The sequence below is a fragment of the Giraffa tippelskirchi genome, chromosome 7, assembly GCF_054371585.1.
Source record: "Giraffa tippelskirchi isolate mGirTip1 chromosome 7, T2T-mGirTip1v1.2.pri, whole genome shotgun sequence".
NCBI lineage: Eukaryota > Metazoa > Chordata > Mammalia > Artiodactyla > Giraffidae > Giraffa > Giraffa tippelskirchi.
The window spans coordinates 92,692,318-92,719,952 of NC_137281.1; the positions used below are offsets into that span (position 1 = coordinate 92,692,318).

General features: G+C 39.7%; 1 protein-coding gene across 28 annotated transcripts in view; it reads left to right on the forward strand.

Moving 5' to 3' along the window:
- Positions 1 to 27,635, forward strand: part of FMN1 (formin 1) — a 487,763-nt gene that overhangs the window by 195,915 nt on the left and 264,213 nt on the right. For 27 of the 28 annotated variants that reach the window (XR_014058706.1, XR_014058707.1, XR_014058704.1 and 24 more), the window contains one exon: positions 15,365 to 15,426. The exons of the other annotated variant lie outside the window; for it this stretch is intronic. Coding sequence is in view for 21 of the 27 variants with exons in the window: in XM_081507056.1 (XP_081363182.1) it covers positions 15,365 to 15,426 (62 nt within the window). In the remaining 6 variants the exon portion in view is untranslated. The remainder of the gene's footprint in view (positions 1 to 15,364; positions 15,427 to 27,635) is intronic. 28 annotated transcript variants of the gene reach the window in all.

Sequence of the window (27,635 nt, forward strand, 5' to 3'; positions counted from 1 at the left end):
TCATTTTAATGTCTGTATAGTATCACTTTGGGTGAATATATTGTTCAGTATTTATCTGTACTGCTGTATTGGAAATGTAAGTTTCTTCCTGTTTTCCACTGCTGGAAATGGGGTTTCCTCAAGTGTGCTATTAAACATTTGTGTTCATGGTAAACACCCACTTAGGTTAAATTTTACAGTAGAATTTCTGGTTTTATTAATGTGTATCTTTCAGCTTAATAGATGTCAAAATGAATATTAAAGTGATTGTAACAATTAATACTTTCATCAGTGGAGTGTGGAATTCTTATTATTTCTCACCAGTAGTTAGTATTAGCAGTCTTTTTAATATTTTCAAGTTTATTAGGTGTGAATTGACATCCACTGTAGTTTTAATTTGCTTCATCCTGAGGACAGGTTGGAGAAGGCAATGGCACCCCACTCCAGTACTCTTGCCTGGAAAATCCCATGGACAGAAGAGCCTGGTAGGCTGCAGTCCATGGGGTCGCGAAGAGTCGGACATGACTGAGCGACTTCACTTTGACTTTTCACTTTCATGCATTGGAGAAGGAAATGGCAACCCACTCCAGTGTTCTTGCTTGGAGAATCCCAGGGATGGGAGAGCCTGGTGGGCTGCCATCTATGGGGTCGCACAAAGTTGGACACTACTGAAGCGACTTAGAAGCAGCAGCAGCAGCAGCAGAGGACAGGTTAGACTGTGTGTCTTTTTATATGTTTAGTAGTCTTCCATGAATGTACTGTCCATTTTTCTATTGGTTGCTTTTCTTATTTCTTTCCACTTGTTTATTCTAGTACTTGTTTGTCCTGGATGCTCATCTTTTGTTATTCATATCTTGCAAATGTCTTCTCCAGGAGTGTGGCTTATCACTTTCTAGTGGCATCTTTTAACATAAGTAATTTCGGTAATTTTAATGAAACTGAATCTAAAACATGTTTTCCTTAAAAAAAAGTCTTGCTTAAGAAATCTTTTCAAATTCCAGTGTCATAAAGATATCCTAATGTTCTTCCAAAGTATTTTTTCTGTTTCGCTTTTCATATTTGGATTTTTTAAGCCACAGGGATTTATTCTTGTGTATGGTATGAAATATAAATATTTTTCTTAAATTTGGATTTAGAAATAGTCTAGACTTCCATCACAAATTTCAAAACAGGCTCAGTTCTCACATTTAGTTTCCATGTGTGCATGTCTCTATTTACAGACTTTGTTTTCTGTACTGTTTTATGGTCTAACTTGTTATTCATATATCAGGGTCAGAGTTACTTAATTATGATTCTTTCTTATCCTTTTTTGTTTCATGCTGCACTTTTACTTATATAGTATTATCTTTTATTCACAAATTCCTTGACAGTGCCCTTTATCCCACTCTTAAACTTTTCAATTACTATATTTTACATTTCTGTTATTTCTTGTTTGTTTTTTAGTTGCTAAGTTGTGTTCGACTCTTTTTGCGACCCCATGGACTGTAGCCCACCATGCTCCTCTGTCCATTGGATTTCCCAGGCAAAAGAACACTAGAGTGGGTTGTCATTTCCTTCTCCAGGGGATCTTCCCAACCCAGGGATCAAACCTGCATCTCCTGCCTAGGCAGGCGGATTCTTTATCCCTGAGCCACTAGGGAAGCCTTCTAAAGTTTGTAGTTACCTGTTGTTACTTCTTTTTATATATTCTTTTCTTAATATTCTTTATATTACCTTTCTCATTATTGTTTATAATGGTTGTTATTCTTTCACCTTGGTAACAATTCTAAACACTGTTAAAATATTTTAAACATTTATGTTTAAAATTTGTATTAATGTAATTTTCTCTTCCAATTGTTGATTTTGTTGCCTGTCTTGGTATTTAGGTTTGGTTTGGTTTGGTTTGAAGTCTCATGGTATGTGGGATGCTTTTTTTAAAAAAGAAATTTTCCCTTTCCCTTGACACTTGTCTGTTTTACAGTTGGCTCACCTGGTCCTTACAAGACTCCCAGACCAGAAACTGGTTTAATAATGGTGTTTTGGGATCCCCAGCCCAAGGTGTGGTTGGGACGTTGCAGCTCTAGTCACTTGGAACAGAGATGGATATACTTGAAATCTGGTCCCAATTCTTGTCTATAGCCTCCTGTTTAAGCCCCCAAGCAGCAGTTGACAGCAACTGTTAATACTTCTGGATTCTCTTGACCATTTAGGAACACCACCCCGTCCCTTTATCTAAGCTGCAAGCCTAGCCCTGATTTCCTACCCCACAGAGGGCCCTGTTAGCCCAGCTTCTCTGCAGTCACTGAACTCCAGGCCATCGTGCCCAGCACTGGAACCTGAGCTCAACCACCCCAAGCATCAGGCCCAAAGCACCACTGTGCTGCTGTAGTCCATTTCTGTTTCTCCAAGGTGTTACCCTGTCTTAGTACTCACCAGTGACTTTCTTGCTTTTTATTTCAGATGTCATTGTTATAGAGGTTAAGTCTGTGCTTAGTCGCTCAGTCATGTCTGACTCTTTGTGACCCCCATAGACTGCAGCCTGCTAGGGTCTGCTGTCCATGGGGATTAAGGAGGGAACTGAAAAATGTGAACTCTTGACAACTGAAGTCTATTGGGTCTCTCAACTTTTGGAATTGTTGTTCAGTCGCTCAGTTGTATCCGACTGTTTGCAACCCCATGGACTGTAGCACGCCAGGCTTTCCTATCCTTCACCATCTCCTGGAGCTTGCTCAGACTCATGTTCATCAAGTCAGTGATGTCATCCAACCGTCTTGTCCTCTGTCGTCCCCCTCTCCTCTTGCCTTCAGTCTTTCCCAGCATCAGGGTCTTTTCTGATGAGTCAGTTCTTCGCATCAGGTAGCCAAGTTTCAGCTTCAGCATCAGTACTTTAGTGAATATTCAGGACTGATTTCCTTTAGGATTGACTGGTTTGAGCTCCTTGCAGTCCAAGGGACTCTCAAGAGTCTTCTCCAAACTACAGTTCAAAAGCATCAGTTCTTTGGTGCTCCGCCTTCTTTATGGTCTTGTTCTCACATCCATGCATGACTACTGGAAAAACCATAGCTTTGACTAGATGGACCTTTGTTGGCAAAGTAATGTTTATCTGCTTTTCAATACGCTGTCTAGGTTTGTCATAGCTTTTCTTCCAAGGAGCAAGTGTCTTTTAATTTCATGGCTGCAGTCACCATCTGCAGTGATTTTGGAGCCCAAGAAGATGAAGTCTGTTACTGTTTCCATTGTTTCCTCATCTATTTGCCATGAAATGATGGGACCACATGCCATGATCTTCGTTTTTTGAATGTGTTAAGCCAGTGTTTTCACTCTCCTCTTTCACCTTCATCAAGAGGCTCTTTAGTTCTTCTTCGCTTTCTGCCATAAGGGTAGTGTCATCTGCATATCTGAGGTTGTTGATCTTTCTCCCATCAATCTTGATTCTGGCTTGTACTTCATCCAGTTCAGCATTTCCTATGATGTACTCTGTATATAAATTAAATAAACAGGGTGACAATATACAGCCTTAACGTACTCCTTTCCCAGTTTTGGACCAGTCCATTGTTCCATGTCCGATTCTAACTGTTGCTTCTTGACCTGCATACAGGTTTCTCAGGAGGCAGGTCAGGTGGTCTGGTATTCCCATCTCTTGAAGAATTTTCCACAGTTTGTTGTGATGCACACAGTCACAGAATTTAGTGTAGTAAATGAAGCAGAAGTAGATGTTTTTCTGGAATTCTCTTGCTTTTTCTGTGGTCCAGCTGATGTTGGCAATTTGATCTCTGGTTCCTCTGCTTTTTCTAAATCCAGCTTGAACATCTGGAAGTTCTCGGTTCACATACTGTTGAATTCTTGCTTGGAGACTTTTGATCATTACTTTGCTAGTGTGTGAAATGCCTCTTGTTCTAATTTTTCTCATGTAGGTACCATATCTATACTAATCCATCTTTTATAGCGAAGAAGAATGTTCATTTCACAGTTTTGCCCCACCCTCATCGCCCCCATCCCCTGACCCCCACCAAATCTTTAAGGCATTATTTGTTAGCAGGTTTCACGTTTCCATATGAAATATAACTGCCACCTAGTGGCATGCATTGGGTACTTTCAGTTGAATCCTAAATTTTCCACTGACAAGTTGGGAGCCTCTGGACTTTTTTTTATGTGTGTGTGTCTTTTAAAACTACAGAGATAGAAAGGGGGAAATAAGGTTTGAGGAGCTTGTGTTCCTGGGGTTCAAAAGAGCTTGATATCTCCATTTTAATAGAACAAAAAATAAGGGTAAGAGAAGAAGGCAAATTGAAAAGACAAGTTTTCCAAACATAGGCAACTGAAATTTGAATTGACTGTTTTTCCCACAGTAAGATCTCTATGGCGCCTGGTACTGAATACGTACCTTGGGAACCCAGGTCATTATCAAAGAAACATAGCCATAAATTCATTGACCTTTGTACCTATTTTACATCATCACCCAAAGACATAGAGACTCAAGTTGTCTGAGCTCATTTTTTGTGTATGAAAGAATATAAATGTGTGTGTTCCTCCCCACCATTTATCTTTCCAACCTGAGCCCTCTTCTGTCTATGTTGGTTGGTAAGATTACATTCCAGTTACTTAAAGCTTTCAAAGTGGTATGAGCCTCTAAATGGTAAACTTGGCTGGAAACGTGTTCATCAGCCATTGCCGCAACAATGCTGTGTAACAGACCTTGCTGACATCAAGTAGTTTTCAATAATAAACATTTATTTGCATAGGAATAAAGGTCAAATGTGGTGCAGCTAAGCTAGTGTGGGCTCTCTCAGGCTATGCATAGACTGTGCTTGGCTGGGGACTCTGGCAAGGGTTTAGGTCTGCACCAGCTCTCGCTCTCTGTGACCCAGGCTGAGTCAGTAGTGGCTGTGTAGGGTGCGTCTTTCTCTTGTGAAATAGCAGGAGTGCTGGAAGCAAGCCAAACTGTGTGCAAGCAAATGCAAATACTCTTTACATCCTGTCAGTTCACATTCTGCTCACCAGAGCCTAGAGCCCTAGGAAGTATTCTGCATCCCGAGCAGAAAGGGGAGGTGTAAGTGGATGAATATTTGCTGAATGGTACTCTAGTTTTCCACACCTACGTTTAAAATCATTGAATGAAATCAGATGAAGTCATTTAAGAAAATAAAGTCTTAATTTATGAATACTGAAGTTACAAGTGCTACAAGTTTCTTAGACGTTTCAAAGATGTACACCTTGAGAAGCTTTTTTTTTTTTTTTTTTTTTGAGAAGCTTTTTAAGACTGGAAGTGTGTACCATTTGTTTTCTTTTACCTAATGCTTAGTTCAGGCCAGGCTTATCAAGATACATGGATGAAAGAGCTCCCAAGCAAACTGGTGGGATTGAAGAATTGGGTTTTTCTCCCATTTTTTCATATTGGCATTTGTATATTTCTGAGAGATATTGGAAAATGATCATTCTAAGTTCATGGAATTTCTGTTGTCAAATCTTGTATTTTTCTGACGTGGGAACTAGTCGTCTCCCTTCTGTGTATATATAGAACAACATAATACATTGATTATTGATTTACATGACTTCTACATGGCCTCTTTGTGGTGTCCCAAGGATGAAAGACCAGAAAAAACCAAGGACAGTCTTGGAATGCAGGAATAGATAAAACCAAGGAAAGTCTTAGAATGCAGGAACAGAAAAAAAAAACAAAACAGACCCTTATCAATCCTTCTCTCCCCCTTGTTGTAACTGTTAAAGAATTTCAGGTCCTCCTGAGCAGTATAACCTGTCTCCCCTTCTGCCCCATATAGGGAGAAGGTTTCTGCCTTACTGTTCCCCCCACCCAGTATACATGCCTCATCCAATCTGCAAGTGACCCAAAAGACCCCTATCCTGCTCCTTGTACCCTGGCTATAAAAATGGACCAAGGACCCCTGTTCAATGTCGGTTCTCCCTTGAGCTGACCTGTGTTCTTACAGCGTCTCCCACTCTAATAAACTTTATTTTCCTCTCATTCTGTCTCATGTCTGGAAATTCTTTGCCAACTCACGCATGGACCATGACACTCTTCCTTTTGAAAGCGGCAGGCTAGATCTTCTGCCTGAAATTTGATTCAGATGCCAAGAGTGATGATTTTGTCTCTCTCTCTCACGCACATACACACACAGACACACACGTATGGAAAGGTTTATCACTAGCATAATGAAACTTCGGGGGAGAGTAGGGCAGGGCCTCTCAAGCTGACTGAAAAATGCCTTGAGAGAGGAAGGGTAGGAGAGTTTTATGATGTTCAGGGTTGGGGGCTAGGAGTGGGCTGAGGATTCCTTTCATGGGCAGTGGCTTGTGTGTTCAAATTTCTTGCCAGTCGCAAAAACTTTGTAACCAGAGTGCCAAGATATGGAGCACAGAGGAAGAGGCAGAGATGAAGCTTAAAAACTGTCAGCAATTAAAGATTAGAAAATAAAGTTAGACTCTTCATTATACTTTTCCCTCCACGTGTGTGATTGTTGATGGCTCATTGATGGAAGGTGTTGTATTGACATTGTGTTGTGTGGACTGGCTGGCAGCTGCAGAATTTGATTTCATCCAACTTTGTTCTCTTGACTTTTACTATTTCTGACAAGTACGGACAGCCTTCCCTGCTCCAAATGGTATTGTTTGTGTGAAGTGCATTGTGGATGGGTGTCTGGTGAGAAATGGACGTGGAGGATCTACTGTGCGCCCAGACCGGGTGGCACACTTTGCTTATTAAACATGAGAGCCCAAATTTAACTTTACTTTTATATTAGAGCTAAGGATCTATGACTTTGCCTTCCATGACCAGTACTATTTTCATTCATGTTAAGAGATAGTTGGAGGAAGTTCCTGTGTTCATTCATGGATGAGTTTGAATGTTTATTAATCTGTCAGTCACTAGCATGTTTCCCCAACACATCATCTAATATGTGCCAGTGTTACCGACCGGGGATCTTGGCCTCCTTAAATCAGTAGAAATTGATCTGAAGCCAGACGAGAAATTCAGGCAAGTCTTGACTGGGACACGTTCTACAACATGAGGGAGCGAGAACAAGTGACATGTTCCCAGGCTCTGTCTCTGAGGGCTGGTGAGCTGGTATCGTAAACAGGGTGAGGGTAGGGGTAGATTGGTGGGTCAGGCTGTAGGAGTGGCTTGAGTGGTCTGCCCACCGCCTGATGGTTCATGTTTTCTGCAGGGTACATGGATAGTATTCTGCTTTTATTTCTGACTGTTTCAAAGTGGCACTTGGGTTTTTGATCTTTTTGTATCTTGTTCATAATTTGCCCCAACTGGGCACGTACACAGTTATTTTTAGTCCCTTGTAGTTTGTTTGTATTCTGTTGCTTGAGGAGATGTTTGTCCAGGTATAAGCACCGTAGCCCATCTTCCCAGGTGGCTCAGTGGTAAAGAACCCAGCTGACACTGCAGGAACTGCAGGAGACGGGTTCAATCCCTGGGTTGGGAAGATCCTTTGGAGGAGGAAATGGCAGCTCACTCCAGTATTCTTGCTGGGATAATCCCATGGACAGAGAAGCCAGGTAGGCTACAGTCCATGGGGTTGCAGAGAGTTGGACATGACTGAGCGACTGAGGATGCATGCGCTCGAGCCCTGCACCCAGGGGTCCCAAGTCCCAGCCTCTCCCCAGCTCCTTAATTTGGGGCATATCCTTAGACTACTTTTATTATTTTTTAATTTCTTCTTTAAACCAATTGATTGTTTTCTCTTTGCTTAAATAAAATTAACTTTATCTTAAAGCAATGATTCTCAAACTTTAGCATGCCTTCTTACTTGGGGAGCTTGTTAAAGTGTTCTCTCAGTTTCTTAATCAGTAGGTCTAGGATAGGCCTAAGAATGATGATTTCTAAGAAGTTGCTTTCTAATTACGGTGCTGGAGAAGACTCTTGAGAGTCCCTTGGACTCTAAGGAAATCAAACAATCAATCCTAAAAGAAATCAATCCTAAATATTCACTGGAAGGACTGTTGCTGAAGCTGAGGCTTCAATACTTTGGCCACCCAATACAAAGAGCCAACTCATTGGAAAATACCCTGGGAAAGATTGAGGGCAGGAGGAGAAGGGGGTGACAGAGGATGAGATGATTGGGTGGCATCACCAACTCAATAGACATGAGTTTCAGCTAACTCTGGGAGACAGTGAAGGCCAGGGAAGCCAGGCATGCTGCAGTCCATGGGGATTGCTAAGAGTCAGACATGACATAGTGACTGAACAAGAAGTTCCAGGTGACACTGATGCTGCGGGTCCAGGGACTAAACTCCATCTTATAACAGTGTCTTATGAACAGTGTCTTATAGCAGTAATACTCGTAATAGCATGGGTTTTATGTGCTAGTTTCGGAGAAGGCAATGGCACCCCACTCCAGTACTCTTTTGCCTGGAAAATCCCATGGATGGAGGAGCCTGGAAGGCTTCAGTCCATGGGGTCGCTAAGAGTCGGACACGACTGAGCTACTTCACTTTCACTTTTCCCTTTCATACACTGGAGACGGAAATGGCAACCCACTCCAATATTCTTGCCTGGAGAATCCCAGGGATGGCAGAGCCTGGTGGTCTGCCGTCTATGGGGTCGCACAGAGTCGGACACGACTGAAGCGACTTAGCAGTAGCAGTATGTGCTAGTTTGACTTTTTTCTAATGCACCTAAAATAAATATTCAACAGTTAAAGTCCAGCTGTCTGTTACTGAAAATATGACCTCACTGGTGTGTGTGCAAAGCCTTGTAACACTGAGTAGTCTCCAAATATAATTCAGAGGAAGCATCCGCATCCTTTCCCATTAAAACTGAAGATATGTACTTGAACGTGTTTCTGAACAATATAAGACAATGGGTGAAGCCACTGTGAGATACACACCGTGCAATATTAGAGTCCGTGGGCAGAAACAGAGCTGTGTTTTTCATTTTGGGGGGAAATCAGCAAGTCTCTAATTCCCCAGCTGTGTGCATAATCTAGTTCCTTCAGTGTCGTGTGCGTATGTTGGGGAGGGGCTGAGATATAGTGGATGTGTGTGTTCAGAGAGTATAAATGAAAACCAGATTTAACCACAAACTGGCGACTACAGGCCGGGAAGTCCCCAAGGAGAAGATGAACGAATCAGTCATATAACCTGATGGAATCATTATAACTCACACTGTTCATGTTGACCCCACACTCATCAAACCTCTCTGTGATTAAAAAGACCCCTGCCTCTTTTAAAGAGTTAGGGAAAAATTGTCCCAATTTTACAAGTGATTCTTGAAATTGGATAATGTCAACAACCTTTACGTTCTCAGGCGTTTGGAATTTTGTTTATACCTGATGTTTACCTAACCATAAGTACAATAGTAACTCACAAATAAAATAAGCTAACAAAACTCTGTTAAGGAAATAAGACGGGTTCTTTGGGCTTGAATGACATCATTGGTACTGACTAGCATGTGGTCTAAGGGTAGTTGTTCAACTGTTCACCTCAGTCTCTCCATCTGCAAACTGGGTATTGATATGATAAGATCTACCTTGTCTTGTAAGTATGATGTGAGGATGACATGAATTAACCTATGTAAAGTGCTTAGAACAGTTCTTGAGAAATAGCACTCAGTAATGTCACCTATACTTGTGTATAATGTATGTAATTAAGAGAAACTCATTCAGTCAGTGATAAACTGTAGTAGTGGTTACTAACCCCATGTTAGAGAGGTCATCTTTAATTTTGTTCTTGGTGAGTTGAAGAATACACCCCTGTGATGGTACCTGCCCAAAGTACATTTTGTTGTTGGGAGCTGATCAAAAAGAAAGGTTTGTATAGTAAAAGGGGTTGCTACCAATTAGACCAAGTACTTGACTAGAAAAAGCTCTATTTTTATGGAGGGAAGTTCTTACTTCCTCCCAAAATGTTAGGATCCTTTTTCTGTCTTTCCATATCATGTATTATTTCCCTAAAAGACATTATTCAAACTGCTTCTTTTGTGGGCTGGATTATTTAAATCCATTTGTTAATTTCCATTGAGGCTAATGAGGCTTCAGAGAAGTCTACCATTTTCAGGCCCTGATAGTTAGAACCTCTATTCATCTTTTTCACACATTGATTAGAGTCGCAAAGCTACTGAATTTCAGGGTCAAGTTCCCTTTTTAAGAAACAAAAACATCCTTTGTGTTGAATAGAGACCACTGCCTCCCCATCATCACCCCCAAGAGACCGGGAAGATTTGCCTTGGTCTTCTCCAAGGTATTTGCAAACCCAAAAACTGTGGAGGGAGGGGACTGCTACCAACAGGACACAGTTGAAAACCACCAACCATGATTCATTATTCTGTAACCTTTATACTCTCTTACCATTCTCTTATGAACCCTCAAAGGGAGTATTCCACAAGCGAGGGTGTTAACTTCCTCCTGCGGTGTGCTGCCCGCTTATTGTATTTTATCATCTTTGTCACGAATGGGGATGTGTTTTCTTGCCACCTGTCACACTGGGACTGTTGGCACCAAACTGTTGTTTGAAGAGGAGATGAATCAAGATTTGCTGGGTGTTAGTTTTGCAGTGGTCTTCATCAGTCTGTTGATTAGTCAGAACTCTATGTCACGCCCTTCCAGGTACAGTTGCAGTTCAGTTCAGTCGCTCAGTCGTGTCTGACTCTTCACATGAGTGACTCCAGTGAGTCAGCTCTTCACATCAGGTGGCCAAAGTATTGGAGCTTCAGCATCAGTCCTTCCAGTGAATATTCAGAATTGATTTCCTTTAGGATTGACTGGTTTGATCTCCTTGCAGTCCAAGAGACTCTCAAGAGTCTTCTTCAACACCACAGTTCAAAAGCATCAATTCTTCAGCACTCAGCCTCCTTTATGATCCAACTCTCACATCCATACATGACTACTGGAAAAACCATAGCTTTTGCTAGATGGACCTTTGCTGGCAAAGTGATGTCTCTGCTTTTAATATTCTTTTTATGACACATGAAGAAGCTAATATATATAAATATAACCTTAGCAGTCTTTTTCTTATACTTTAATTCTGCTGCTGCTAAGTTGCTTCAGTCATGTCTGACTCTGTGTGACCCCATAGACGGCAGCCCAACAGGCTCCCCCGTCCCTGGGATTCTCCAGGCAAGAACACTGGAGTGGGTTGCCATTTCCTTCTCCAATGCATGAAAGTGAAAAGGGAAAGTGAAGTCTCTCAGTCGTTTCCGACTCTTCGAGACCCCATGCACTGTAGCCTACCAGGCTCCTCTGTCCATGGGATTTACCAGGCAAGAGTACTGGAGTGGGTTGCCATTGCCTTCTCTGTACTTTAATGCTAGGTATGCATAAAGAAAATGATATAAGAGACATAGAAGCTAGTGCTAGTGCTAAGTCACTTCAGTCTTGTCAGGCTCTTTGTGAGTCTATGGACCATAGCCTGCTAGGCTCCTCTGTCAGTGGACTTCTCCAGGCAAGAATACTGAAGTGAGTTGCCATTTCCTTCTCCAGGGGATCTTCTCAACCTAGGGACTGAACCTACATCTTAACACCTCCTGCATTGGCAGGTGGGTTCTTTACCACTTAAGCCAATTGGGAATCCCCATGGAGGCTAAAAAAGAGATTTTCATTGAAAAGCCTTCTTCCCTCACAACCCATCTCAGCTCCTCTTCTCCTGGGTGGCACCATTTTCCTGATTTTGTTAACATTGTTTGCTTTTCTTGTATAGTCTTCCATTTGTGAACCTAGATATAGAATTTTGGGATAAGGAGGTATGGATATCTTCAACTTTATTAGAAAATGTTGAACATTTTCCATAGTGATTGTACCAGTTTGCATTCCTACCGCAAAAGCTTGAGGGTTTCCATTGCTCCACATCTTCACCAGCAGTCAGTTCTGTCTAACTTTCTTCCTGATTGCTAAATGAGAATAGGCACTTGTAATGTATCTGTTACTTGCATGTCCTCTTTCAGAGTGCCTATTGACGCATTTAGCTATTTTTCATTTTCTGTAGTTTTTTAAGGAACTATTCATGCCTATATTTATACTAGATCTTTGATTATGGGTTCCAATTATATTCTCCTACTCTATGGCTTGTCTTTTCTCTCTCTCTATAGTATATTGATGAAAAGTTCTTAATTTTAATATAGGTGAGTTTATTACTTTTATCCTTTATATGTAATGCTTTTTTGAATCTTAAGTTCTTTCCTATCCTGAAGTTATAAAAATATTACTGTATGTTGCTTATAAGATACTTAGTTTTGTACAGTGTAGCTCTTTATCAATTTAGAATGAATATTCCATGGTATAAAGTTGGGATCCAGCTTCATGTTTTTTTCATGTGACTATCCACTTTTCCCAATCAATAATTATTGAAAAGACTGCTCTTTATTGTAAAGAAAGATCTTTTGTGATGCTTCTGTCGTACCAAGTAACCGTAAGTTTATGTTGTATTTCTTGTGTCCTAGTCTGTTAGTTTCTCTTTTAGTACCATACCACCATACTTGGGTTGTGATAGGAAAAAGTAATTCTTGTTACGTAGAAAGGCATGTTGTCTTACCTTTATATTTTTGTGAAGTTTCTTGGCTTTTTGCATGTTCATGCTTCAATATACATTTCAGAATGAGCTCCTTAAGTTTGAACAAAACAAAAACCCTGAGAAATGTTGAATGGGATTGCATTGAATTATTAGACCAATTTGGAAAGATCCATCTTTACACTATGGAGTCATCCAAAACATGATTTGCTTACTTTCTATGTCTTTCTTTGTAATATATTTAAATACAGTGTTTCTATTTTCTCATGTGAAGTCTTGCATTTTTTAGTTAGGTTCTTTTTAAGTACTTGATATTTTTAGAGGTACTTGTAAATGTCAAGTTTTTTTCTTTAAACTGTTGGTGATATCAAGATTTTTGTATTCTGATTTTACATCCATCAATTCTATTAAACTCATGTATTAATTCTAATATTTTACCTGTAGAATCTTTTGGATTTTTCTAAATACACAATCATAGTGAATAATGAGTTTACGTTTCCCTTATATATATGTGTGTGTGTATGTGTATGTGTGCACGTGTGTTTTTCTTTTTTTTTTTTGTCCTACTGCATCTGCTGATACCCTTAGGAAAACAATGAATAGAAGTAGTAGTAACAAGTATTCTTGTGTTACGGTGAATTTCCTAGGGAAAGCATTCAGAAGTTAAATATTTGTAAATTTTAAAGAATTTTAATGTACTATAGAGTTAACTTTTTTCTTTTTAGTATAAGAATTCTGAGTTTTAACCTGATGTGTAGATTCATGTAACTACCACGATAATCACGATCGAGAATAGTCACCCTCAAAATTCCTTTGTATGCTGCTCCATTGTAGTCAAACATATCCCTGTGTCTAACTTCTGGCCACTGCTGCTCTGATCTGTTCTTCATCTGCGTGGTGTTGCCTTTTCCAGAATGTTACATGAAATTAAACAACAGTTAACCTCTGAGACTGACTTCCTTCACTCTGCATAAAGCCTTTGATATTTGTCTTTGTTGATGTATTGTTATTATTGTTGAGTAGTATCGAATTCTATGGACATGCCACAGTTTATGTATACATTAACCAGATGAATTACGCACGTTTTTTAGCTATGCAACTTATTTTGCTTCTTTGGATAATGAGGATAATGCACCTACATCATAGGGTTATTGTGGGGGTGAAATGAGTTAATTGCTATGAAATACTTAGGTAATTTCTGATATATAGTACGTGCTCAATAAATACAATCCATTATTATTGTCCACATTATTAGTAGAGATTTTGAAGTAGAAAAGAACTTGACAAGTTCAAGGAATAGGAAGAGAGCCAACATGCCTGGTGTGTAATGAGAGGGGAAGGTGGCATGTAGAAGGTATAGAGGAGCAGGGTCAGGCCTTATGGACTACAGCCTGGAGTTTTTATTTTAGTCCAAATACAGTGGAAAGCACAGGGATGAGACATGATCTGGTTTGTGACTTTAGTAGATCCTTTAGGCTGTGATGAGGAAAATGGGTTATGGAGGTGGAAGGAGTGAAAGCAGATTACCATGGTAGTCCAGAGAAAAGATGGTGGTCGCTTAGACCATAGTAGTGCTTATGGGGTTGGTGAGAAGTGGTTTGATTGAAGGTAGGGTTTGGAGGTAGAACCCACAGAACTTGCTGAGGGATTGTAGTTCAGTGGAACACATTCCCCATCAGAGTAGTGGTGTGGCTGGTGGCTAGTCTTAATTATCAGCAGCAACACTGTTTTCTCTTACGGCTTTCCTGAAGATTTTCCTCATCCATTAAAAAAAAAATATTGGAATATAGTTGATTTACAATGTTGTGTTAGTTTCTGCTGTACAGCAAAGTGAATCGGTTATACATATGCACATATATTGACTCTTTTTTAGATTCTTTTCCCTCACCAGTCGTTACAGAGTAGGCGAAGAGTTCCCTGTACTAAACAGAAGGTTATTAGTTATCTATTTTATGTATAGTCGTGTGTCATCTACTTTCGAATTGAAACTTAAACTTTCTTGCCTAATTTCTGTAATCCACCTAAAGAAATAGCCTGCCTTTTCATACACTTTAAATGACATCTGATTTCTTTCTTACTCATAATCACAGTCCCAAACACATTTGTAAAAAAAATAATAATAATAATAAAAATGGAAACTTATCCCACAACAGTGTTTTCTCCAAGTGTTTTGCTTTGTGGTTCTCTACAGCCTGTGTAGTGCTGTAACCCCACATTCTAAGTCGTCCTGCTGGAAGGAAATTTGATTCGCCAGTGGGATGGTAGTTTTAGTGGTTGGCAGGAGTTCCTGTGTACACTTGGGACTGACTGTTGGAATAAACATTATTAGACTCAAACTAAAATTGGACCAGAAATTTATTTTCATCCTCCTTTCAACCTCAACTCACCCTCCAGTCTCCCATCCACATGACAAATGGTCTTGACTTTTTGAAATGATCTTAAAGATTAAAGTCAGCCCTGGGTGCTTGCATTCAAATGGAGATTTTTTTTTTTTGGAAACAGTTAAAAATAGAGTTCTCTGATCTCACATGGAGACATTTTCTTTTATTTCCTGTGTGTCTCCTCTTAACATGACTATATTTGTTCTCTGTGGGTCTTTAGCTTCCAACTCCTTCTTAAGACAAAACACCTGATCAGTCTTTATCTGGAACACTCATCATGTCCTTTTTTTTTTTTATAAACTCTATCCTATCTGCTTAATTTCGGACATTTCATATTTCAGGATTTGCTACATCAGAGGGAAATCTTCCTTCTATCTTGAGTTTCTAGCTGTATTTTGCCCCAGTTTTTATCATCTTTTGTCAGGTTAATGTCAAACTATGGTATTCATTTACTCAGTTGACTAGTAGGAGGGCTTATGGAATCTTAGAGCTACTCATTAGAATTCTGTGCATAATTTTGTGCTTCTTTGTAATTGACTTCTTTTGTGATCTTACAGAATACCAAGCTGCTATTTTACACTTGAAGAGGGAGCACAAAGAAGAAATTGAAAACCTGCAGGTATATTTCTTTGATTCTACTGAACTGGTTATTTGAGACTGATGCTTGGTTTTCTCATGTGTTGAAGTAAATACTCTGCTTTTTTGACACATTTACAGAGACAGCATCTCCACTTTGTACTTGCCACCTGGTCTTGAGTTTATCCTGGGGATGAAAGTCTTGAATGCCATTTTTAGTAGAATTAAATCCCTATTTTTTAAAAAATACCACAGATGCATTTGGGGAAAGATTTGATTGGAGGAAATGATGGTTTTATTTGGAATGCAGGGAAGAAGATCAAGTATTTAGACTTTTACTGTTTATAAGAAAGCTCTGAAATACTGTTTCCTATGCACATTGCAATTTATTTTGTTGGGCGTCCTCCCAGCCTTGTGTTCGTTTCTGTCTGTTGCTTAGCACATGTCTGCAATGTGATGTCAGGCAGATTAAGGCAGTTAAGGAAGTGGCCCTAGTAGGAGGAAGAATTGTGCTGGATCAGCCATTACGTATCCCCAGAGAGCGCTTGGACACCGCTGACTTGATCTCGTTTGTGAAGTCCAGAAAGCCTGAGGGATTGTTTCCTTTGTCCCACTAATTATCATTCCTTGATGTTTGGTATTTACTTGCTGGGCCTGTAACAGGAAGTTTCACAGTCATAATTTCACATAACTAAATATTGAATCAGGCACTGATTCCAGTTTACTGATAACTGGGATTGACCCCATATCTCAGGAGAGAACATTAGCGAAATTCAAATCAAACTTGGTAGTTGTCCAGTGCTAAGTCATTACATGCTAAGTCAGTGAGTTTGTAGATCAAATATTCTTCTTTCCATTAGGTGATAGTATACTTTTTTAAATAACTGAGAAATAACTGAGATTGTATATTTGATTTTATATGAAACTACTGCAGGTAGCAAAAAGATCACTAAATAAGTCATGTGTGTGTTTTAGTCACTCAGTCGTGTCCGACTCTTTGCAACCCCGTGGACTGTAGCCCACCAGGCTCCCCTGTCCATGGAATTTCCCAGGCAAGAACACTGGTGTGGGTTGCCATTTCCTACTCCAGGGGATCTTCCCAACCCAGGGATCAAACCTGGGTCTCCTGAATTGCAGACAGATTCTTTACTGTCTGAGCTACCAGGGCACCCTTATAGGGTATGAATTCAGGCCACCCCTGAACAGCTTGGTTTAAATAGTTTGGGGGAGGGAATAAGTCCATTTCACAAAGAAACAAAAAAGTGGAAAAGTACCTCTGACTACTAGGGAACAGAGTGGGGGGAGGGAGGAGGCCCTTATCTCCTTTGTTGCAAAATGCTCTACAGAGACCTTGCTTTTTCCCTTTGTTCTGGTGTGTAAAAGATTGCCAGCTGTCTGAGAGAAGCTGAAGTGGGGATTAATTAAAGAAGCAGATTGCTCAAGAGGGGGGTACAGAAGTGAGTCTGTGAGCAGAAGGATTCTGTTAACAGCTCAGCCATAAGAATTAACACAATCTTCTCCAAGTTATAGACCAGCCCTGGGAGGACTTTGACAGCTAATAATATTCACAGGGACCACAGGTACTTGCAATCTTGGGGCTCTTCCTTTGTGCTGGGCATTTCTCTAGGCATGTTACATATATTATTTCATGTCTTTTCAATCTCCCTCCACAAAAAAGTCTCATGATCTTACATCTCAAACTAAGAGAAGTTTTGAGAAGGGAAAGGATGAAAAGTGGAAAGGAAAAAATTGTATTGTTATCATGATCTACATTTAAAATAAAGATTAGACCAAGGTATGATTGGCAATAGTAAACATTAAAAAATGTTCCTAGTTATATTAAGCTTTCTTTAAGTATATCTGAAATAATTATCTGTTCTTTTAGTGCTATTAGTAAACTTAAAAATATGTCCCATATTTTTTTTCAGTTTATTTATTTTTGATTGAAGGAAATTGCTTTACAATATTATGTTGGTTTCTGCCATACATCAACGTGAATCAGCCATAGGTACACACGTTTCCCCTCCCTTGTGAACCTCCCTCCCCATCCCGCCCTTCTAGGTTGTCACAGAGCCCTAGTTTGAGTTCCCTGAGTCATACAGCAAATCCCCTCTGGTTATCTCTTTTACACATGGTAGTGTGTATGGAAACTGGCAACTCTTACTCATCTGACCTAGAGAAGTGTCTTGTTGGCAAATAGAACGTTTTAAAGATTGAATTAGAAATAGTTTAAAGTAGGGGGAGAGTTCTAGCTGCATCTGAAAAAACAGTGGAAAAACTGGTAATGGTGCGCTTCTTTTCCTGTGTGACTTTAACCTGCTGGGGTTGAGGAGCAGACGTCACTTCAACTAGGGCAGGTGGTCTCTAGTTTGCCTCTGTCCCCACTCTGGGCCATTTCCCCTGCCAGGTTCCTTTAACCCCTGGGAGATGCAGAAAATACCTAGATGTATAGCAGCACAGACCAAGTCAGAAAAGATGCAGGTTCATAAATCTATAACCCCATCTGGCTGTACTTGTGGGCACTTGCTGAACATCATCCCTACCTGTTTTATTCTACTAAGTGACAAAGTCATGTCTGTTGTCACAGGACTGGCGGAAGACAATTGGTGAGCAGCTCTTTTGTTGCTCATTTCTTTATATGGATTTCAACTGGCAGCCTTCACTGCCTGTTAGATTTTCTTTCTCTGCTCACAGGTCACAGAGAAGTCAGATTTGTTTCAGAACCTCTTCAAAACACCTTTCTAGAGTAAGAAAGAGTCTGTGCTTAAGTACATAGGGAAAGTGATTCATTCTGTCACCATATATAAGAATTGATATGTTTCATATTTAGTTTTTTGACTGTTTTCATAGACTTTAAAAAAAGGGGGGGGGGCCTTACTCAACAAATGGAGAACTTAATGTCAGCTTGCTATTCTGTTTTTGACTGTAAATTCGTAGGAAGTCATTTAATTGTTAAATTCCCCCACCTACAAAATGGAATCCTTTTTGATTGGAGGTTGGAACTTTTAGCCCAGAGTCTCAAGACTTATAAAAGTGAGGAGTTTTTATCTCAGACATGCTCTGTAGCCCACATTTGTGGAAGACGATGCTCTAGAAGGGGCTTGGTCCTGGGACTGGCTTTTCATAATGTGTAGCAACTCAGATACATATCCTCCCTGTAATTCAAAAGCAAAAAGTTATTGATGATTTGAATTAATTCATTTCCAAATTCCATCAATTTATATACACCTTTTACTCAAACCCCTTGACTGACTTTTCTACTCAAATCTCCAGTAGGAGAGTTGTGGCAGGTCCAACATTTTCCATGGCTTAGCTATCTCATTTATATTAAAACCAGCAAAATTCTTAAATTTTGTTCAAGTGTGCCCTTCATTTAGCAAACTTTGCCCTAAGAGTATTTGATCACTTCCTGATATTCAGCATCATGTAGTTCATTTTTCAGTTCTGAATAAGTCTGTGTTACTGATTTTATTTTTGAAAGAGTGGCACCTTTACAGATATTTATTTGAGAAAATTTTGCCTGTGGTAGCCGTTGCACAAAAAGTTCATGGTTTATGTAGAAACATAGTTCACACCTGCCCTTTCAAAGCATATGATAAAAGCTAATTCTCCCATGGTGTAAATAAAGATTTTTTCCTTTGGAATTGTCTAGGAGCACGGTTTGAAAATCACCGTCACAGCTCTTGTACAAAATCTTATGTAGTTGATTTTTGTCTTATTGTAGTCAGAGAACCAGGTGTGATGGTATTTTATGTATGATGAGAGTATGAAAGAATTCAGGTTTTTGAGTCAGGATTCAGTTCAGCTCTTTGCACTGTGACATTAGGAAATTAATCAACTTCTCTGGCATTTAGTTTTTTCAGTTTCAGCATTTGTTCAATAATAATCGTATTGATGCCCAAATAACAAATATTGGAGAAGATGTCGAGAAAATGGAACCCTCCTACACTGTTGGTAGGAATGTAAATTGGTGCAGCTACTATGGAGAACAATATGGAGGTTTCTCAAAAAACTACAACAGATCTACTATATGAGACAGCAATTGATGTATATCTGAAAAAAACAAAACCACTTAATTTGAAAGCTACATGCATCAATGGTCACAGCAGCATTATTTACAATTACCAAGCTATGGATGGACCTTAACTGTCTGTCAACAGATGAATGGATGAAGATATAAATAAGCTACAAGCATATATAGTACAGTGCAAGGAATATAGCCAATATTTTACAATAACTCTAAATGGAATATAACTTTAAAAAATTGTGAATCACTGTGTTGTACACCTATAACATAAAATATTGTACATCAACTGTAACTCAGTTTTTAAAAATGTAGTCATTTTGCTGATGCCTCCATTCTAGGATTGTTCAATATGACATATACCCGATTATAAACACATGTTCAGTAAATACCATTTCTCATTCCTTTTGCTCTGCTCAAGTCTCCTTGTAATTAGGCAGCTTGAGTTTAGAGCAGTCCTCAGGCCCTTTTGGTTGAGGACTTCCTTGGGACTTTGACTTATTCTTTCCATGGTCTTCCAGCTGTCCACTAGCCTCTGTGCTCTATATCAGGGGGTCTAAACCAGGCTTTCCCAGAGGTCATTATGCTGAACAGTGAGCCTCCAAAATGCTCCTTGACAAAAATATTTCATGGTCTAATAAGTTTGAAAAATATCTTGTTCCCCTGTTAGAGCTTTACTGTAAATAGAGAAGAGCAGAGGGAGGGAGAGAAGAAGGGAGGGCTGTATAGCTTGTTTCTCACATAATTCTTTTCTTCCTTCTAGTAACCGATGTTTCTGAATGCTGCTCTGTGTTGATCTGTATAATCTTATCTCAGTGTACAATCTACTTTCTTAGTCTTGAGTTAAGTTCTTTGAGTGATTTTATTACCCTTTTCGTGCCACCAAGGTCCTGCTTATTAATCTGATTGTAGGCACCTGGGGGGAGCAATTTTTTTCCTCTGGTTTTGAAAGTACCTAGTAAAGTTCTTGGCACATAGATGATGCACAAATATTTTTTAAAATAACAACCTATGATTGAAAAACAAGTAGCGACTAAAATGTAATCAAATCCCCACTGTGTGCCAACCTTTGTTCTATGCATTTGGTACTAGTATTAGAAAGAGTAAATGTAGAAATAGAAACAAAGATATGTCCCAATTTTCAGATTTTAACACCTGAGGCTTTCAGAGACTGTGAATTGTCAGAAATCCTAGACTAGTATGCGTGTGTGTGCTGGGTCTCTCAGTCGTGTCCAATTCTTTGCAACCCAATGGACTGTAGCCCACTAGGCTCCTCATCCATGGGATTATCCCAGCAGGAATACTGGAGTAGGTTGCCAGCAAACCTGAATTTGCATCCATCTAGATCTGTCTGACTTTGAAGCCAATGTCTTTCTATTAATCAATGCAACATTAATGGAAAGAACATTGGATCTAGAAATACAAGGTCTGGAGTGTGGTCTCACTTTGGGGACAATGAGCTGTGTGACCTTCAGGCAATTTTTTTGAGTCATTTTTCTAATTTACAAAATAAAGAACCAGGCCATATACTAATAGCAGCTTTGAATTTTATCATTGGTCCAACTGCTGCTGCTGCTGCTGCTAAGTCGCTTCAGTCGTGTCCGACTCTGTGCGACCCCATAGACGGCAGCCCACCAGGCTCCGCCGTCCCTGGAATTCTCCAGGCAAGAATACTGGAGTGGATTGCCATTTCCTTCTCCAGTGCATGAAAGGGAAAAGTGAAAGTGTCAGTCCAACTACTCTTTGAAAAAAAGTTCAATTTGTCCACCACATTGTCCTTTCAGCCTTAGGGTTACCTAACTCACCATCTGTAAAACCCTGTGTTTTACACCTCTTCCTTGTTTTCCTCCTTCTTCTGGAGGTCCCCTTTTCTAACCAGGGGGGTCTCTTCTCAGTTCTCCTTGCTTCCTTGGGACACTGCCTTCTGTCCTCCCAGTGCTGATTAGGATGCCTGACTCAGTGGGGGAGCACAGCTCTCAGAATGGCAAATGCAGCTTCTATAGGAGGGCCAGCTCTGCTTTCTGACGGGACGGAAAGCATAAAGATCGGTAGGACTTCTTTGGCTCTCTACTTCCTCAATTTTGAAAGTGGAGGGGAAAAAAATGCATGCCCCATATCTGTCTTTTGAGGAGCTTGGATAATGTAAAAATCCTGTTTTTGACCAGCACTTTCAGCAGTTCAGAAGTAAGTGCCTTAGAAATGACACATTGTTTTATCAGTTTGTAACTAATGTTCTTTGAGTTGTGAGATAGAAGAAAACTAGCCAACAGTCACATTTCCTTTACGGGAACCTTTTCCATTGACCCCATTCATCATAGGCACAGTCCCTCACTGAGGGGAAACTTGACTGAAAACTGGCCTCTAGCAGGCCCCTGCTCATTGTGCAATGCAGGCATATTTCTAATATGGTAACTCCTACTGTGAAATGATCCAGGAATGGGGGCCAAACTAGAAATTAACTTATGTTGTACCTTGTGGGCCCCCAGAGAACCAAATGGTATGTTGGCCTCCACTAAGAGAAACTTGTAGACGTCCTTACTTTCCTCTCTCCAACCCACCCCACTGGTCCATTTCTAATAGTAAACACATTGCTGTTGAAACAAAATTGAGTACAAACTACACTTGAGCTGATGCAGCTAAGTTTACAAAGACACGCACACCCTGATCCTAGCCCATTTGTTATGTCCTTTGCTATCAACATAACACATTTAAATCTGTTAATTCCTGGAGAATACTTGGAGGGAAGGGAAATGATTTGTAGATTGATAAACAAAACTTTGGCAAATGTGAAATATTTCATTAAACCCTTATGGCATTCCCCTAAGTGCTGATATTTCATTACTGAGATGCCAGTAAAGATGACAGAGTGTTGGGAAACATTTTAATTTATTGTTTCATTGTGTGCATATAGTATAGTGTTAGGAGTTTAGTGGATTTGCTGGTTTGCCCCTGTTGATGTGCCTTGTAGCCTCCCTGGCTACGCAGAAGCATGCAAGTAATTTTGGGATTGAACTTTGATGAAAAACAAAAAGTGATTAATTCCCTGGCTGACTTAGCCCAGGAGCCCTTTGTCTCAGCCTTCAAGATGCTGTCTCGCCCCATATAATTCCACTATTTTTTCAAGTTGCATTTGCTGATAGAGGGAAGCTGGTTGTAGAATGAAGACTGTGTGCTTTACTTGAATTCGTATCATTGAGGCTGATGCCGGCTTTGTTTGCCTCCTTCAGGCACCATCGGCTCCAAACGTCCCCACTGTGTCTTTCCATCTTTTTTTTTTTTTTAATTGAAGCATAGTTGATTTGCAGTGTTGTGCCAACCTCTGCTGTACAGCAAAGTAGTATTTTAAAATATTGTTTTCCTTTAGGGTTTATCCCAGAAGATTGTGTATAGTTACCTGTGCTATACAGTATGACCTTGTTATTTATCCATTCTAAATGTAATTGTTTGCATCTACCAACCCCAAATTCCCAGTCCATCCGTCTTCTCACCACCCCTCTTTGGCAACCACAAGTCTGATCTGTGTCTGTGAGTCTGTTTCTGTTTTGTAGATAGGTTCATTTGTGCCATATTTTAGATTCCACATATAAGCAATATCATATGGTGATAACATATGGTATTTGTCTCTTTTTTCTGACTTACTTCACTTAGTATGATCTCTAGTTGTATCCATGCTGCTTCAAATGACATTATTTCATTCTTTTTTAATGGCTGCTGCTACTGCTAAGTCGCTTCAGTCGTGTCCGACTCTGTGCAACCCCATAGACGGCAGCCCACCAGGCTCCGCCGTCCCTGGGATTCTCCAGGCAAGAATACTGGAGTGGGTTGCCATTTCTTTCTCCAGTGCATGAAAGGGAAAAGTGAAAGTGAAGTCGCTCGGTCGTGTCCGACTCTTAGCGACCCCATGGACTGTAGCCTACCAGGCTTCTCCGTCCATGGGATTTTCCAGGCAAGAGTACTGGAGTGGGGTGCCATTGCCTTCTCCGTTTAATGGCTGAGTAGTATTCTATTGTACATATGTACCACATCTTCTTTCTCCATTCATCTGTCAATGGACTTCTGGGTTGTTTCCAAGTTTTGGCTGTCATAATAGTGCTGCTGTGAATCCCTTTGAGTCTTAAACTCTGAACTTGAGTCACTTATGTGAGCCAAGATGATTATTCTTTTTTCAATAGTTTTTGATGGAAGGGGACAAGCAGATGCTGGAATGGTGACTTTTTGAATGTTGGTCTTTGCTTTTTAAAAAAACTTTTAAAATTTGAAGTATAGTTGATTTACAGTGTTGTGTTAGTTTATGGTATACAGCAACATGATTCAGTTATTGACCTTTGCTCTTTTGACTTTTCATGAGATATGAGAAAGTGAATGAAGTATATTAGATCCCATGGGGAGTGCTTCTTTCTCCCTAGATATGTCCTACTTTGCTCAGTAATGCTGTGTGTTTGGTAGTCCTGTACCATTGGGTGAATAGTGGATTCTGTAGCAGTAAAGTAAGAGTATAGAACTGGGTAGTCTATGTTTTCCTCTGAATTGTTTCTGGCCTGGGGAGAGTGGGCCCGTGTGTCTGCCTCAACTCAATCCAAAAGTCTTTGAGATACCCTTGTTCCACATTACCTGAAGCAGTGCTGAATGGTGAGTCAAAATATGAAAAGTTACTGAGTGATCTGACTGGATGTTGCTAGAAATTCCTTCATGATTCACGGTATTTCAGTATTATGTTATTTTGGAGGTAGCATTGGGAGGCCAAAGAGTTCTTAACTTTATGGCGCCATCAAACACAATCCAAAGAAGTTTGTTTGATCATAATAATGCCATTTAAAAAATCACCCTTCAATCAATTTATATGAACACCTGTGCTTTAATTTCCACAATACTTCCCCCCATTCCCTATCATCTTGTTGATGTTAATTGCCTGATCCTGTGGGCATCCATATTGGTGACTCCTGATACTGAGCTTGGAGAAGCTGAGTAAGAATGTCCTCATCCTCTTTCTCCATGGTCTCATGAATAACAAGCAAACATCCCTTTTGCTTTTAGAACTTCGTGGACTTTTACATTTCTTTTCTTTTCCTGCCTCCTTTCCTTTCTCTCTTTCTCTTGTCCTTCTCTGAAAGCGTTATTGATGGAATAGAGAGGGCAGCCATGTTGGAAAGGTGAGCAAAAGATAGTTCTTAGGGCAGAAAATTGAGTATCGTTGGTGTTCTACTACATTTTTAGCAAGGGACAGAGAGAGTCTTTGCTTTATTTTTCAAAATTTAAATGCTGAGTACCCTTTGCTTTCTGACTTTAATTGGAGATGATTATGATCATAATTGTTGAATATGAAGTACAAACTTCCAGGCATTCTGCTTGATGCTTTATTTATATACATGATTTCTAATCAGTTGAGGCTCAGAAGCTAAGTGCTGTCGTGAGTTTTCATAACTGGTTAGTATAGTGGCAGGGTCTCCTAACCCGGTCTGTCTGGTTTCTAAATATACTTTGTTTCTGCTGTCAACTTATCAGCTGATTTGATGTACTTTCTCTGGTATAATAGTTTTCTAACTTTTCAGTTTCCCTCTTTCCTTCATCCTGTGGCAAAGATCTCTGCAGATCATCCTTTATTATCCTATACAGGCTCTTTATTGGGTAAAAAAGATGGAGACATTTCTATGATGTTTATAAACAAAAAAATAGCAACAGAGTTCTTTAATTTCACTGGTTTCAGAAATGACAAGCTGTTCTTCCTACCTAAGTATAGAAGAAAATAGCATGTTGAAGATTGCCTTTTCTAGCCTCATTTCTCATAACAGGTCCTGAATCCAGCTTGAAGAAGAGCCTCTAGTATTTATCACCATAATCTTGATAGTTGTCTATATTCATCTTAGAGATTTGACACCTGAGTCTCAGACAAATTAATTCCTGAGACCATGGAGAAAATTTGGTGGCACAACTTTTCTGCATATTGCCAGCTACTCACTTCATTGATTTCTACAGTTTGAACATAGGAGTTCCTCAGCTGTTCTCAGACTCGACCTTCCCCAGTGGAGTCCCAGCATTACTGATTCCTTAAGCCCATGGGTGATGTGACTGTTCTCTGTGCTGTCATCTATTTGTAGGATGGGCTCATGTGTGATAAGTGGCACTTTCACCTCTTCTAACAAGTCCAGCCTCATGTGGGCTTTGGAATCCAGAGTGTGAATTTATGATGTCTGTGTGTGTATACATTGTGACCATTTCACTGCCACTGACTCTCATGAAGGATTAATAGTAATCATAGCTGCTTATTTATGATCATTTACTGTGTTCCAATCTTTTCGTATGAAGATTAAATGAGTTATTCCATCAACCTTATGAAGTGGCTCTCAACATCTACACTGAAACTCTGGAAGTTCTTCTACCTTGAAGGTCCTTTCCTAGAAAGGATTTGTGACATGACCTTGTTTCTGGACTCATGACCCCTTGCCTTTGATTTCTCCTTGGGTAAAATATCAGTCCTTAAGAGCAGTGTACCTTAGCAGCAGAAATTGCTGAAGAACTAACCCACATAACGACTTTAAGTAACCGTTTGTTGGATGAAATGTAACACAACTCTAGGCAGAAGAACTGAGTAGGAACAACCGAGTAGCTGTGCAGCCTTTCTTGGGTTGAATCCCACATGTGTTCAGTTCAACTGAGTTGCGCAGTCATGTCCAACTCTTGGCAACCCCATGGACTGCAGCACGCCAGGCTTCCCTGTCCATCACCAACTCCCGGAGCTTGCTCAAACTCATGTCCATTGAGTCAGTGATGCCATCCCACCATCTCATCCTCTGTTGCCTCCTTGCCTTCAGTCTTTTCCAGCATCAGGGTCTTTTCTAAGGAATCAGTTTTTCTCATCAGGTGGCCATAGTATTGGAGCTTCAGCATCAGTCCTTCCAATGAATATTCAGGACTGCTTTCCTTTAGGATTGACTGGTTGGATCTCCTTGCAGTCCAAGGGATCCTCAAGAGTCTTCTCCAACACCACAGTTCAAAAGTGTCAAAGACCTGCGTGTTTGGCCTTGAACAAATTATCTAAACCTTCCTGAGCTTTAGTTTCTCCTCTGAAACTGTGATCATGGTGACACTGTAACTTGGTTAATAGGATGCTGGTGGCAACTGTTGTGATAGTTAAATGTGGGACTCAAGGTACAATGGCAGTGATAGATGACCGATAAATAACTATTTGTTCTGAGGATCAGCATGTTTAGTTCACTGTAAGTCAGTGGCTGTTGATGTGTATTTTTTGGCAGTGAAGTTTTTTAATATAAACCATGTACCTATATAAAGGAAAAATATTCTGTGATTAATGTCATAATGTTCCCAAGAGCATCGCTTTTAACATTTTTGTGATATAATTGTGATGCTCTTATTTCCATTACTGCCTTTTAAGGAAAATATTGCTGCTGCCACGATTTTAAGAAAAAAATCTGATATGGGAAAACATCCCAGGAGTTAGGGCTCCTTAAGTTTGTACTGTGAGATACTGCATTTCAGAATTTTTTATTGCCAAAAATTGAGAAACTTCTTGAAATACAACTTTATATACATAGCTGTGGTTTTTATACTTTTTAATAATATTCAATACTCAGCACCTTTCAAATATGAAATGTGCTAGAAATAAAATATTTAATAATAACAGCAGCTAACATTTATTGCATATTACTGTATGCCAGATACTCTAGTTAGCATATACCCTGGATTATTTAATATTTGCATGGATTCTGTTCTCAGATGATTTACTGTTTAGGTAGAAAATAGAATTTATACCATAAAGGCTAGATAGCAGGCAGTTTAAACTAAGTCTCTAATATTACCCGGATACTGATAAATGGAAAGATTCTGTGAGTGTTTGCGTTTTAAATTATCTCCTTTTAATGGAGCTTGCAAATTTCAGATCTTAGATCTCAACTAAGAGAATTCTCAAGTCTCAGATGTTCTGATTGTCTTAAATGTTTTAAAATGTTCTAGTTTAAATTTAGATGAAATATTTTTAAATGTTTTAGAGATTGTTTTTGACTGTCTCTAGAAGCTGCTGTGGGTGTCTCTGTAATACAGTTCTGCTTATTTTCTATTAAAACAGCCTGTGTGACATGACCCCTATCTGTTTAAAATATATATAATACACATAATTTAAAGTGTTAATTGAGAAAGCTGTTTCATAGACTTGTGGATTTGTGTGATCAGTATTCTGTGTACACTGTACAATTATTTTAGAAGTCATTCCCCAA